The sequence below is a fragment of the Falco rusticolus genome, chromosome 1 (assembly GCF_015220075.1).
Source record: "Falco rusticolus isolate bFalRus1 chromosome 1, bFalRus1.pri, whole genome shotgun sequence".
Lineage (NCBI taxonomy): Eukaryota > Metazoa > Chordata > Aves > Falconiformes > Falconidae > Falco > Falco rusticolus.
Genome location: NC_051187.1, coordinates 107,261,818 through 107,275,081, shown reverse-complemented (window position 1 = coordinate 107,275,081; position 13,264 = coordinate 107,261,818). Strand labels below are relative to the sequence as shown.

The window sequence follows — 13,264 nt, the reverse complement described above, 5'->3', positions numbered from 1 at the left end:
AGCGCTCTACATTATCCTCTTGATTGGAAATACTGTCTTTACTCTTGCTTTCCTGTGTAATGCCTTCCCTCTACTCATTTTTATAGAGAAAAAATTACATTTTATAGTTATATGTATATATTTTATAGTTTATTTTGCATCATGTAGACATCTTGTAGATCAGTGTGACTGTTTCTCTTACCCTGCACTTTCATCTAAAACTACCAAAGTGGGCTTTTGTTGGGATGAAATCCTTTCTCCAGTCCCTCAAGGGGTATTTTAATTTTTCTTCATGAAATTATTCATCTAGCTGTCCATCGAGCATTTTCCTATACAATTTTTTTTCAGCTTACCTACCCCCCAGAAAATCCATATCTCAAGGAAATAGTTTGTTTTGTTGGGGGTTTTTGTACTTGATTTTAATGAAGCAGGATATAACCAAATTATCAGAAAAATTGCATACAGACCAATTAGGTCGGTGCCTGGAAGTTCTTTGTAATTACTCAGATTGTGAATTTGAAATTACAAATCCTAGTTACATATTTTAAACAGCTATTACTTTTAATTTCAAGTGTCTTATGATCATTTATTTGCTGTTGTTTTTTTTAAATTTGTGCGAACAGTAGATCTTCATTTCTTCCATAAATGACCCTAAAACAGCTCCACCTTTTGTCATTTCTGAGTGATGGCAATTTTGAAAGAAAACTATTCCAGTCATATCCTTAACTGTTAGCTTTAGTATGTTTAGTCTGCATTTTGTACTTGGAACGCCAAATCTCCTATAAATGACATAATTCTCAATAATGTACTATTGATCTAATAGCAACATTACAAAATCTTACCACCACCTCCCCCACATATCACTTCTCAGAATGTATTTTATCAGTCTTCTTCAAAGATTTTGATCTGCATTTAAATATGACCCTAAACCAATTCAGCTTATTCATGCTGCAGTTCTTATTTTATTTGAACTGATAAAGACAGGGGTCTCACAGTATGGCTTCCAAGGGTTGTTTTTAAAAAAATCCTTGCCTTACTTTTCTCTACTGTTAACCTTTTGAAGGTGAAAAACGGTCTGGATTTTTCTGGGTTTTTTTCATCCATAATCTGAGATGTAGAACCTCATAAAAAAAACCTAAATAAACAAACATGAGAATTGCCCAAATACCTGATACATTTATGTCATGGTGTAATTCTAGGAAGTGAGCTGCAGGAAAATAGTCAATGTGGTGACATTTGTTCAAGAATTAGGAGAACTGTCAATAGCTTATGAATAGTACATATTTCAGTTGTAAAGGTGCATTACCATTTGGTAATTGTCAGGGAAGCCATGACAAGTAACCTGTGTCCTAGAAAAGGAGTTTTTAACAAAGACAATGCCATATAAAAGCGGGTGCAGGAGATGACTGGGAAAATAGTATGTTGTGAAACAGGACGCTCAGTTACCTTTGAATTAGGGCATCTGAAGCACTTTCTTCTGAGGGTGGTCAAATATTAGGAGAGGCTACATGGAGAGCCCACGAAATCACCCTCTGTGGAGGTGCTCAGTACTCAGTTGTCAGGGCCTTGAGCAACCTGACCACCCTGGCCGGGCTCTGAGCAAGGGCTTGGACCTCCAGAGGTACCCTGCCACCCAAGCGAGTCTTGTGATTCTGTGGTTGTCAGCAAGATAGAGATGTGTCCTGCATAGGCAGGGGCAAGAAGAAAAGCATGTTTCACTTGTCTTTGTCCTCAGCAGCATGCTTCACAAACCACAAGCCTGGGAAGGGGTCTGGGTTGTGGTCAGCCAGGGAAGGTCTCATATGTTCCATGCTGTAATCAAACTGCACTGGCTCTTGCTGCTGCTGGCAATCCATGCCCAATCTGAATGCCAACGTGAAACTTGGTTTTATTATTTGTTTTACTATTTGTGCAGACCACTACGATGTCATAGCCTAAAAAAGATTACCATTGGCTCAGAGGGGCAAAAGGAAGATTAAATCAGTAAGCTAGCTGTATCTTCATCCTTCCATGTTTATGTTCAGTCTTATCTATGTATTGACATGGCAACAAAATTTGCTGCTCTTACACCATTTTCTCTTCTGTACAATTCTTAGGGACAGTAGCTCATCAGATAAAAAGCCTCCCTTTTGTCTTCTGTGCTCTCCATGGAAAGTGCTAATTTTGTTTTTTAATATTTTTTTTTTCTATTTTGGGAATACTACCCCTTGGGTTACTTTAGATATTGGTTCTCCTTCGTCGCCGCTTCCCCCTCTGTCTCTTCCCCCTCCAGATTATCTTCCCTCCTTCCCTTATGGCATGAATGGAGTGTGGCCAGCAAGGGAGAGCTGGGGTTCATTAGTAGGAACTGAATTTTCTAAAATGGATGAAGTTAGATGAGTCTGTATTTTATTGTGAGAGACATTGAAAAGTACTGAGTGTGAGTATTCCTACTAGAGTTAAATAAAAATAATATGTGTGTGTAGTGTATGGTTATAGACAGGGAGGGATAAAAAGTGATTGAAAAAGTATTCCTGTCTAAGGGAGAGCTGTGTAATACTGTTAAAAATTAAAAAAAATATCTGCAAAGAACTATGGCAGAATTTGAAAAATAGTGTGAGGGTTACTAATGTAGTGTGTGTATTCATAACTCCCTCTAGTGACAAGCTATAGAGACTACACAACTTCCTCTCAACGAGGGCTTTACTTCAGTTCCAGTTGAAGAAAATTTTACTCAGTGCAAAAAATGTTTTAGTCAGACTTTACTGTAGTCACATTCTTAGGCCATCTTTGAATATTGCTTTTATGTTCTTGGGGGTTTTGTTTATGTGGTTTTGGTCTCAGCTGAGTTTAGACACTTTTTTTTTTGTTTGTTTTCCCAAGTTCTGACTTGGACAGGAGAACGAGTGTTTACGAGTTGAGATTTGCAACTGTGACTTCCATAGGTAAATGTTGGTTATAGTTATAAGTAAAAGCACAGTCCCCTAAAGAACCCTGTCTCAAAGTCACAGATGTAGTGTGGGCACTTTGAAAATGTGGACCTAGTCATGCATGTATGTTATTCATGGGGTTTATATTCAGTGTATATAATTAAAGCAACTGCAAGTGAAGGGAAAACCCCCACGAATCTGTGACTCACTCTAATCTGTATGTTTAGAGAGCAAACATTCTAATAACTTAAAAGGATTATATATTTTTAAATGTATTGAATCTGCATTTAGTAGTTTTGCTCTTTAATGTTGCAGGCCCTTCAGGACATGTTGAAAAAGCAGCTCTCTCCTGTTCCTGGGACTCTTTCAGAGAAGAGTGACAGGAACAGTCTTGAGGACATGAGAACCCAACTTGAAGTTCTCAGACAGCAGGTGAGAACAGCTGGAAGTAAGCCTGAATGGATTTCATACAGCATAATTTTGCCCTTTCTCCCAAGAATTGTCGTGGTAGACTTGCTATGTAGAGCTTTTGAAAGAAAGAACCAGTTTAGCTGTATCCCATTCAAGCAGTGTTTCCTAAGCATCACAGCAGTGTCCACTAAGTGAAACGGAGTCCTTGCAAAGGGCTGGAGCAAGGATTTCTGTAGGACTCATGTAGGACTTGAAGCAGCAGGGTGACCCTCCTGGCTCTTGGGAGACATCCTGCCAGCTCTCTGCAAGAGGCTGAATTTCATCCAGAGGGAATGCTAAACTTCCTGATTTACTGATTGTGTCTTCTGCTGCTTTTTTCTTAGAAGTTGAAAGTTTAGTGAATTAGTTATCTAAGAATCCTAGTCTTGGAAAACTTGTTGGCATTGCAGTTTGTCAAAGTGTGAGGCAAAACATTTGCATCCGTAACCTGCACACCAGTCACTGTAGAGAAGTGTATTTATATTTTTAATCTTGTTCTAAGCATTGCAAGTGCTTTGTGCACTCTTTTTCTTTCTGTATGAAAGAATCTGTTTGAAAACATGATACTTTTCAGATAATTTTACATTTTAGGTCTGGCATCCTGGACAGTGTTAGGGTTAATGTTATTGACACACAAATGGATGTGATCAGAACGGGAATTTTGTTCAATGGGAATAAAATACTTGTTTCTGTCACGTTTGACAGCAGAGCCAGATTTTGCTCTCTAATGTAATGCTTGCCACATGCTGGAGAATAAAATCCTGCACTTGATTGTGCAGTAATGAGTTATTTCATTCTACACAATAACATAGAGTAAACCAATTTTTGTCAGAATTCTCATGGGGTATCCATTTTATGAATGTATTTTTCTAGTTGTATAAATCAGTACAGTGAGTCCAGACTTCCTTCTGCACGAAATGGAGCAGAAATCTCTTAACTGTACAGAAGAAGGGAGTCTTGGGACAAATGGCAACGTGGCAGTCTCACCAGAGCTTGGCTGTCATCAGCCCATCCCTGGTCACGACAGAAGAGATGAAGGCGTTCATTCCTTGGGAGGTGTTCCCCTCTCTCAGAGCAACAGACTATATGGCAAAACCGTGACAGTAGATCTTTGCAGCTTCAGTAGATCTTACAGCCGGGGAGCAGGAGGGAGGTGGGACAGCAGAGAGGGAATCAGGAAAGAAGAAACAAGGAAATACTGAGACGCATGTAGGTGGGCAGGGATACAAGAGACCTAGATATTTCTGCAAGCAACAGCTTAGCCTCTGCTTGGGAGGGTCAGGGGCACGCGTGCCTGATCCAGGCACAGGCTGTGGAGCCGAGTCCCTGCATGGCCACACAGAAAGCCTTTGTTCCTTTTACACAGTGCTGTTCAGGAAAGAGGCTATATCTAGTGGTGGACTGCTAGTCCATTTAACTGGTAGTTAACCGGTAAACTGGTACCGTTTATCCCTTAAAAAGATCACTGTCCTTAGTATTTGCTATATTATAATATATATTATAAATAATATTGAAAGCTGGTATCTCCCAGTCAGCCTTCTAAATTATAAGGGTCTGAAAAAAACCTTGCAAAAATTAGCTGCAACAGGCAGGTCATGAAAATAATTTATAGAACCCTGTGTTGACTTTTTTTTTTCCCCTGAGGTATTAACATTTCTTTAGTCCTCCTGTGAAGTCATAGCACTGCTGCCAGCAAAAAGAAAACTGGATCTGTTCAACGGGCAGTGTGTAAGCCACAGCAAGCAAGTTCTTTGAAAACAGATTGTCATCATGCTTTAGTGACCAACCAAGAGGACATGAAAGGATTTCTGAAAGTTCTGGTGGTGGTTCCCACCCCAATGTGCTTTTGCTGTTACTTGTCAGTAGAAATGCCACCAACCTCCAACTTCTTACCAGGTGGATACCTGCCAGTTAGCTGAAGAATTAAGCCAGTCAGTTTAACACCTATTAATTTATGGATATTTTTTTTTTATGGATGTTTTGCTTCTGAATCTGTGTGCTTGCTGTCTGTGCCTGGAGTGGTCAGATATTCTTTAGTGGGATGAAGCCTTATGATTCCTGGCAAAGTAAACAGAGCTAAGCCATTGCATCCTTCAGTATTTGAAAGGCAGCTTATCTTCTAGGAACAGGGTCAAAACTCTGTATTTCGATTTTGAATGGTGTGTGTAACATTCCCTGCTGCTTCTGCACTGGGGCAGGTTGGTTCTTTGGGCTGCAGTTTGAAAGGATGAATTAGAAGTCCTGTATTGCAGAGAAAAAGTACATGGGCCAGTTATTTTGTCTGCATACAGTTTCTAACATCTGGGCATGATAGCCTCCCACAGATATTTTTTTTTTTTTTTTTTCCCAGGGTGCTCCAGCCAAGGTCTAAATTCCTTGACAGTCCTGACTAATCCAAGTCTTCTGGTCATTTAGTATGTGACCACAGCTCTAAATGGTAGCCCTTATTCTGCATGGATTAGTCCTTTGGGCCACACCTTGGTTAGCTAGCACAGTGGGTAAAGTAAAGCTGCAGACAACTATGAAAAGGTGTAAAGCAACACAGGCTCAGGACCAAATGTATTCAATAGGCTATAAAAGGCAGGACATTATTTGATGATAGCGGATCATTGTGAGGCTGGATAAGGTGATAACATTCTGTCAGACTGTGTGCTAGAAGTCAGGTTTTTGTGCTGTGCTAGCACTGCCCATCTCTACCAGGATGGTAACTGCTTGCATCTGAGATACGGGGGATTAAAACTGGTCATAATTGAAGAGAAAACTGGAAAAAATGTTGGTGAAATATTTTTCCTGGTACCGTTTATCCCTTAAAAAGATCACTGTCCTTAGTATTTGCTATATTATAATATATACTATAAATAATATTGAAAGCTGGTATCTCCCAGTCAGCCTTCTAAATTATAAGGGCCTACAAATACTGAAGCTGTCGACTCTTTCGATTGACAGGTTCCAGTGGAGAATAGCCATTGCTTGTCATTTTGTATTGGTCATAAAAAAGATGAGGGAAACTTTTTGGTTGCAGGATTGTAAAGAGGAGGGATGTCTTTGGACTGCACCTGACCACTTGGCCAGTGTTTAACAAGCAACCAAATAGCAAAGTGGATGAAAATTTCTGTTGTGGCTTGACTGCAATTCACATACTTGGTCCTAATGATTGCAGGTACAGATATACGAAGACGACTTCAGAAAGGAGAGATCTGACAGAGAAAGACTTAACGAGGAGAAAGAAGAATTGCAGAAAATTAATGAGAGATTACAGTCTCAACTGAATAAACTAAACTCTCAGGTATGAGTCTAAAGAAAGTTACTATTGCCAGCACATGTGTATTTTATTTTTATTTTCTCACTTTCCACACAACCCAAGGCTTTCTGGCTTCCATTAATTGACATTGGATTTTATATGAGGTCACCACCTGGGATGAAATCATTCTGAAGTAATGCAGTAAGAAGATGAGAAATGATTAGAGATGACTTCCAAATTAAGTAGATGAAGGGAGTTATTTACTGCAAAATCTTCAAACATATCTTAAAATGGAGGCAGGGGGACCAAAAACAAATCCAGAGGACTGTTGATGGTTTCACTGGCACTTGATGTAAGAGTTGTAACATCAAACTAACTTTTGAAATAAAAGCTTTTGTAATTAATCCTGACCTCTGCAGTGGAATTACAGAGTAATGTTAGTATCACTGAGGAAAAAAAATAGTTGTCTCCATCCAAATTAGGTGAGCAGCCACTGCAATAATTGTTTGCTGCAACATCCTTTTTATCTCTTCACAGTAGTGTCAGTATTCTGTTCACAAACATTCAGGAAGCCATAGTAGAGTGCATGGCATGCAAAACCGTGAGCTTTCTCAATCCCCATTTAAAAATGATGAAATTCCGAGGTTTACTGTCTTGACAAAATTGTGCAATGTCTTAAAAGAATGGCCAAGTACCAAAATGTTCTGTGATGATTTATTGTCCTCCCCAACATTGTTGTGAAACAGAAACTTCAGTATTGGCTTATTCTTAACCAACCCACGCACCAATACTCATAGGGTCTTGCAACAGTATCAGAGGCAAGGTGCTGCCAAGCGCCCTTCACTCCCATCAGCTTCAGCAGGAGTGGAGAGTAGGTTGGGTATCCTGGCTGATGCTGGGTGCTGCTGCAGTAAGGCTCCAGACTTGTCAGTGCTTTTATGGATATTATTTGGAAGCATTTCATGTAAGTGTAAAAATAGCAATGCCAGAGGGAATGCTGTGATTTGCCGCTCCGGGCATCCCAGGCGTATAGAAATACCTTAGACAAATCTGTTAACACTGCATGCAATAACTTTCAGGTATATTTCCCCCACCCACCAGCCCTCTCCTGGATGGTTCAATGAGGTAAAGAATTTTTTTGTAGGAAGACAGAGTACTCCAGGATACCTTCTTCCATATATTTTTACATTGTCTAGAGACTATGAAAGACTAAATCTCTTGCATAGCGCCAACCAATCAATAGATGCTGTGAGAACCTCTCGCAGCAGTGACAGTGAAGAGGGGGTCTATAAATGAGGCTAAAAGGCCTTTCCCACTCTTCCCCAGCCACTCTGAACCAGGAGAAATGCCAACAGCACTGCACATGTGCAACATACTCGAAGGGCTATCGAGTCAGCATCAGGAATGTGTATGTACAACTTGACAGTCCCTGCATTGCATCGATAGTTTACACTGGAGATCTTGTTTGTCTCTTCCTGCCTTAGGATTTGATTAAACAGAGCTTGTGAAGGATCTTAAACATGAGAGGAACCATATAGAATATTTGTTTGGTTTCTTAAGTCAAATTATTTAGTTGTGACTCATAGAATCATAGACTAGAATCATGGAATGTTAATCATCTTTTACCCCACCTTGCTCTGTCCTTAGGCAAATTCCTGTTGACTCTGCTGGATTACAGAGGGCCTAAGAAAAGGCAGACCCAAATCTCGAGGCCATCAACTTTGCTGCTTTACCAAAATTATTTTTTTTTCTTGTTATGCAAGTGCCTGTCCATGTAGTTCTGCTTCAAACTATTGAAAGCTACCATGTGTTATATAAATGTTTCTTGAATATAGAAAACGCCCAGAAATGTGCTTGTCATATCTTGAAACCAGTCTTTTCTCACATAAAAAGTGCCAAGACTGGTGTGGTGCAAGTCAGCTTTCCTAAATAATTTTTAAAATCGTGAACAGTTTGAAGAGGCTAAATGGGCAGCATTGCGGCCCGTGCTGAGAGAGAAGGGGTTCTTTCCTGTTGCTTTTTACTGATGAATTTGTACATGAATATTCTGTGGTCATCATATCCTGCTGCTAATGCATTTCTTCTTGCTGTTCTTGGTTTTTTGACAGACAAAAGACCTCCCAGTACAGCCTGAGAGGCCCAGCTACCCACCTCCCCTCTTTCTCTCACCATGTGTTAATTATGGGAGTTGTGGGTTGGTTCTTCACTATCAAGATCCTCGAGTGCATCCAGCATCTCGCAGGGCGCATGAGCAGCAGCAGCATTCTGTAAGGTTCCCACCATCTCTTATTTCACAAGGGCACTGATGTTCTTACAGTGTGGTGACCGCAGGAGAATAACCTGGTGCTATCACAGTGCCATCCTCACCAGTAACTAAACCTGTTTGTTCCAGATCAAGATTTTTTACTGGTTTTAGAATTAGCCCTAGGTCTAGAAGAGCCTTGATGATCTCTGTACAGTCTCTTCCCTTACTTTTTGCCCCCAAATGCTGATTTTTCTTGTGATAGTTATGTTCTTTTCTTCCTTGCCATTCCAGTGTCTTTGGTACTGAATTGCAGAGTTTTGCCACATGCAAATCAAAGCATAACCTACAGAAATCTGTGCACAAAGAGAAAAATTACAGCAATTTAAATATATGGTTGATGAGTTATATTTTAAGTATATATACTTATATATTTTAAATTTACTTTGGCAAATACTATTTATCTATTATATCACTAAGAAGAAAAAGGGGATTATTATATATTTGGTTTCAATGACACTGGTAGTCATTCCTTAATTAAAAAAATAAGGTTGTTTGATTCGACTCTTGCTGATATCTTAGATTAATGTACTTCCATGATACACATTCAGAGCCCTTTTTAGCTATACAGTTACTGAAATTCATAAATATGAATCAACGCTCTGGAGCCCAGTTCTGATGATATGAATTAAATAATAGTGACAAAAATGAGAATTTAGCTGTGGTCAGCATTATTCTGGTCTCTTCCCTCTATTTGGTTGAAGAAAGCTTGTTGACCAATATGTCTTATTTCCATGTCTTACACTGGGTATTTCTTTCTCTGGCCCTATCTTTGGAGAATGACTTCCCTTCTTCACTCACAGCTTCAATATTCATAGGTAATATAATGGTCCTGCTGTCGGGCAATGCCACTGCAGCCAGACTGTATGGTCCCAGGTTCCCTGTACACTTTCCAGGGCAGGCAGAAAGCTATTGGCAGGGTTCACAACATTGCTGTTAAACTGTAAGGGTGAAATCACAGATGTGGTTGCTTGTCCCCAGTAGTATCTTCCCTCTGGTATGTTGCTGTGAAAAAGGATTACATGAGGAGTAAGGTTCTGCTGAAGGTGAGGCACTCTGTGAATGCTTTAGGAAAGCAATTTTCCCAAGCAAGCCTGTGTATTGCAAAAAAAGAAAAAACAAAAATAAATCGGCAGAAGTGGAAGTTATGTTTGAGTGTGGCTAGCACAATGGGAAATTTACCTTTTTTTCTGGCACACAACAGGGTCCTGTCTTCCTCAGCATGAAGAAGAATAGCTTTGAACGAGGGCAGGTTATGTGAGGGGGAGTTATCTATTTCAAAGAAAATACTGCTTCAAAGAATGGTATTTTTGAAGTGCTTTGGGTTATCCAAGTAGGCTGTGCTTTTTCAAATCTAGTGAGAATGCATTTAAACATGGTGAATGTCATTTTAAATACACAATATCTGTTTCTGGCTATAAACCTGTCACATATGGAAAGATGGTCATTATTTGAGAAATTATAGCCCAATTTTTGCAAAACGCATATAAGGCTTTCAGACTGCAGAAATCCAACGGAAAAGCTGTGGTCAAATAAGTCATTTCTGTGCTTCAGGAGTGTGCTTATCTGCCTATTTATCAGAGTTGGAAGTATTGCAGAATGTTTTTCACTGCAATTTGGACACTGTCCCAGATTATTTTGGCTCTTCTCCCTGAACTTTCATCATCTGGGTTTCTAATTCTGTGAGGGATCACTGGGTTTACAACTTTGCCATTCCTGCCGGAGCGCCGGGGTCAGTTTGACTGGTTGCTTTGTAACTCCCAGTTTCATTCTGAGTTTTCTTTGAAATTCTTTGTCTGTGTGAGTGCAGTGTTGCTGCTCTGAGCTTTTGATACGTCCCTGAGCAATTTGTTAGCAATGAAGAAAGGTGTTAGAATTTAATGAGTGTCCTGAGTTAACGTATGTAATCCTGTGTTTAGTCTGTGCTTTTGCTTGTTCTATCCTTTTATATTTTGCACCTTTTCGTTCCTTTTTACATTGTTAGTAGAAACATTTTGTTCAGTCTCACATGAAATACATCTCTTGTTTCCAGAATTCATTCAAGTTTGCATAGTGTAAGCATGTATGAAAGAGTAGATCAGAGAACAGAAAATTCAACAGAAACTAAAAAAAGCAATGCAAATAAGTGTATTTTGAGCCATGGGCAGAAAAACTACCTGTGCTTAAAGCAAAGCAGAGTCTTGCTTTGTAGCAAAGCAGAGTCTTGCTTTGTATCAAAGCCTGTTTTGTTTGTCCACAAGCACAGAATTAGTTAACAATTCCTGTGGATGGTATAATTTAAGAGAAAATAGGATAGCTCCTTTTTTCCTGACAGGGTAGGAGAATGATTACTGCTATGTAACTAGGAATGAAAGCACAGGTAAAGGTTAAATCTGTTTCCTGTATCTACAGCTTCATCCTGCCATCTTAATTTAGGCAAAACATCTTTAGAAGTCTATGAAAAAAGTTGTAGGGAAGAAGAAATCTGGAGGAGTCTCCTTGGGACTACTCAGGATTTTTGCCAGAGTTAATTTCTGCAAAACTTTATTTTCCCAGTTTAACTAATTTGAAGCAGTAATTGCCTGGAATTTGACAAGTTTGCATGTACTACTTGAACCAGGTAGACAGCTTAATGCAGCTTCAACTGAAATGTCTGGTTCCAAAATTGTTTTCTCTAGTGGTAATTTGCTGCTCATTTACCACAGTTTGTGGAATGAACTACAATGCAGTATTTCTTTCTTCCAGGATTTCCCTGGACAAAACTTCGTTTGCCTGGACATAACCTTCTCAATACTTCCTCTTATAAGAAAGATGGGAATTTTTCCCATCCCACAGTATTTTCAAGAAGTTATTTGATAACAGCTAATGTTATAGTAACACTAATGCTAACCTGTGGGGAAGGGAGGAGGGGAGAAAACTTTATTAAATGGGTTATTCCTGTCACTGTGAAACATGTTACAGATGTTACACATATTCAAAGTGGAACAGCTTCACCTGTCAGGTGTACCAGGTTTCCCTGGGGTTCTTTAGTACAGAGAATGTGATGCCTGCTCGTGTTTTCTGGTGCACTTTATTCCTTAGTGCTTTTTAAATCTGATTTGGTTCTGTTAACATTTCTTCTGATTTGTTGGATCTAGAAAGGTTTACACCAATATTTCTAATGAGTGCAGCATCTAAACCACTTGTCATAAAAAAGGAAGCAAGCTGAAAGACTCAATCAGTGGAAATAAAAAGCTAAATATAAGATTTTTCGGTAAACTACTTTTGTATGACTAATAAAAACCTTCACAGCACTATTATATTTTTATCATGTCACTATTCTTTTGTTTGAAGTGTCTATGAAGTCCATATTGCTGTAATAATGTTTTATTGTTCTGTGCAGCCAGACTATCAGTGGTATGTTCCTGACCAGTTTCCGCCAGATGTGCAGCACAAGGCAAATGGTAAGACAACAGCTGTACAGAGCATATTTTAAATGTACTTTTTTAAAATGAGGGCCTTTGAGGGATGTAGAGTAAACTTTTGTATTTATTTGTCGAGTGCTTATGTGACAGCTTTGCCTCAGAGAGCAGAGGCTGGTGTATGTGCAACACAGGTGAGGTTTCTAATGTAATACCATCTACATTACAGCTTTCAGCTTCATTGCAATTCATAAAATGTCTCTGTTACATATTATAGGATCACACATTTGCCTCATTAAACACCTAGTAATAGTCCTAAAGAAAAGATATCCTCCGAGTTGTCCTTAGAGCTTCTGTTGCTCCAGCTAAGACTAAATTTAATGATGTGCCGAACCTGGGGGCCAAGATAGGACAGATTTTAGAAGTTCTTGGTAACAAAATACAGACTTGAGGATGTTTTTTTCACCTTAAAGGCAAAATGCTTGTTGCTTTTGCTGATCTGCTCTGATAGTTCAAGGTGCCAGGTCTGATCAGAAAACCATGTAAATGGACAGAGTTAATTAGTTGCCAAAGTGTTGGTGCAAACTATCTTGGAAACCAGGAATTGTGTGTCTTATTTGTACCTGGATTGGAAATCATGCCAAGTTCCTGGTTGTTTCAAAGTACTTGTTTCAGACCACTCAAAAGATGCATGTCAGGGAGCACAAGGAAGAAGGGACATTGTTCTGGCTGAGAACCCACCCCCCTGGATCTTCTCCTCCAGAAACTGCCTTAAACCACCCCTTTTCTCTCACAAGTGATTGAGAATTATGGCACCTAAAGTCTTGTGTTTTGCTCTGTTCTCAAGTCTCCTGGCCCATCTCAGATGAAAGACACGTCATCATCCTGTGCTGTGGAGGGACCAGCAAAGTTTGCTGGTGTGCACTGCAGGACCATGTGTGCTTCACGTGTTCGCTATTTCATGGTGCAAGTGCGTACCATATGGGGTGGCAGGGACTCATCA

At 39.5% G+C, this 13,264-nt stretch overlaps 1 protein-coding gene across 2 annotated transcripts in view; it reads left to right on the top strand.

Annotated features, from left to right (window-relative positions):
* The window catches only part of TNIP3 (TNFAIP3 interacting protein 3), a 60,822-nt gene that overhangs the window by 30,085 nt on the left and 17,473 nt on the right, over positions 1 to 13,264 (top strand). For both annotated transcript variants that reach the window (XR_005105311.1, XM_037394599.1), the window contains exons 8-11: positions 3,204 to 3,320; positions 6,499 to 6,624; positions 8,688 to 8,846; positions 12,243 to 12,303. Coding sequence is in view for 1 of the 2 variants with exons in the window: in XM_037394599.1 (XP_037250496.1) it covers positions 3,204 to 3,320; positions 6,499 to 6,624; positions 8,688 to 8,846; positions 12,243 to 12,303 (463 nt within the window). In the remaining variant the exon portion in view is untranslated. The remainder of the gene's footprint in view (positions 1 to 3,203; positions 3,321 to 6,498; positions 6,625 to 8,687; positions 8,847 to 12,242; positions 12,304 to 13,264) is intronic.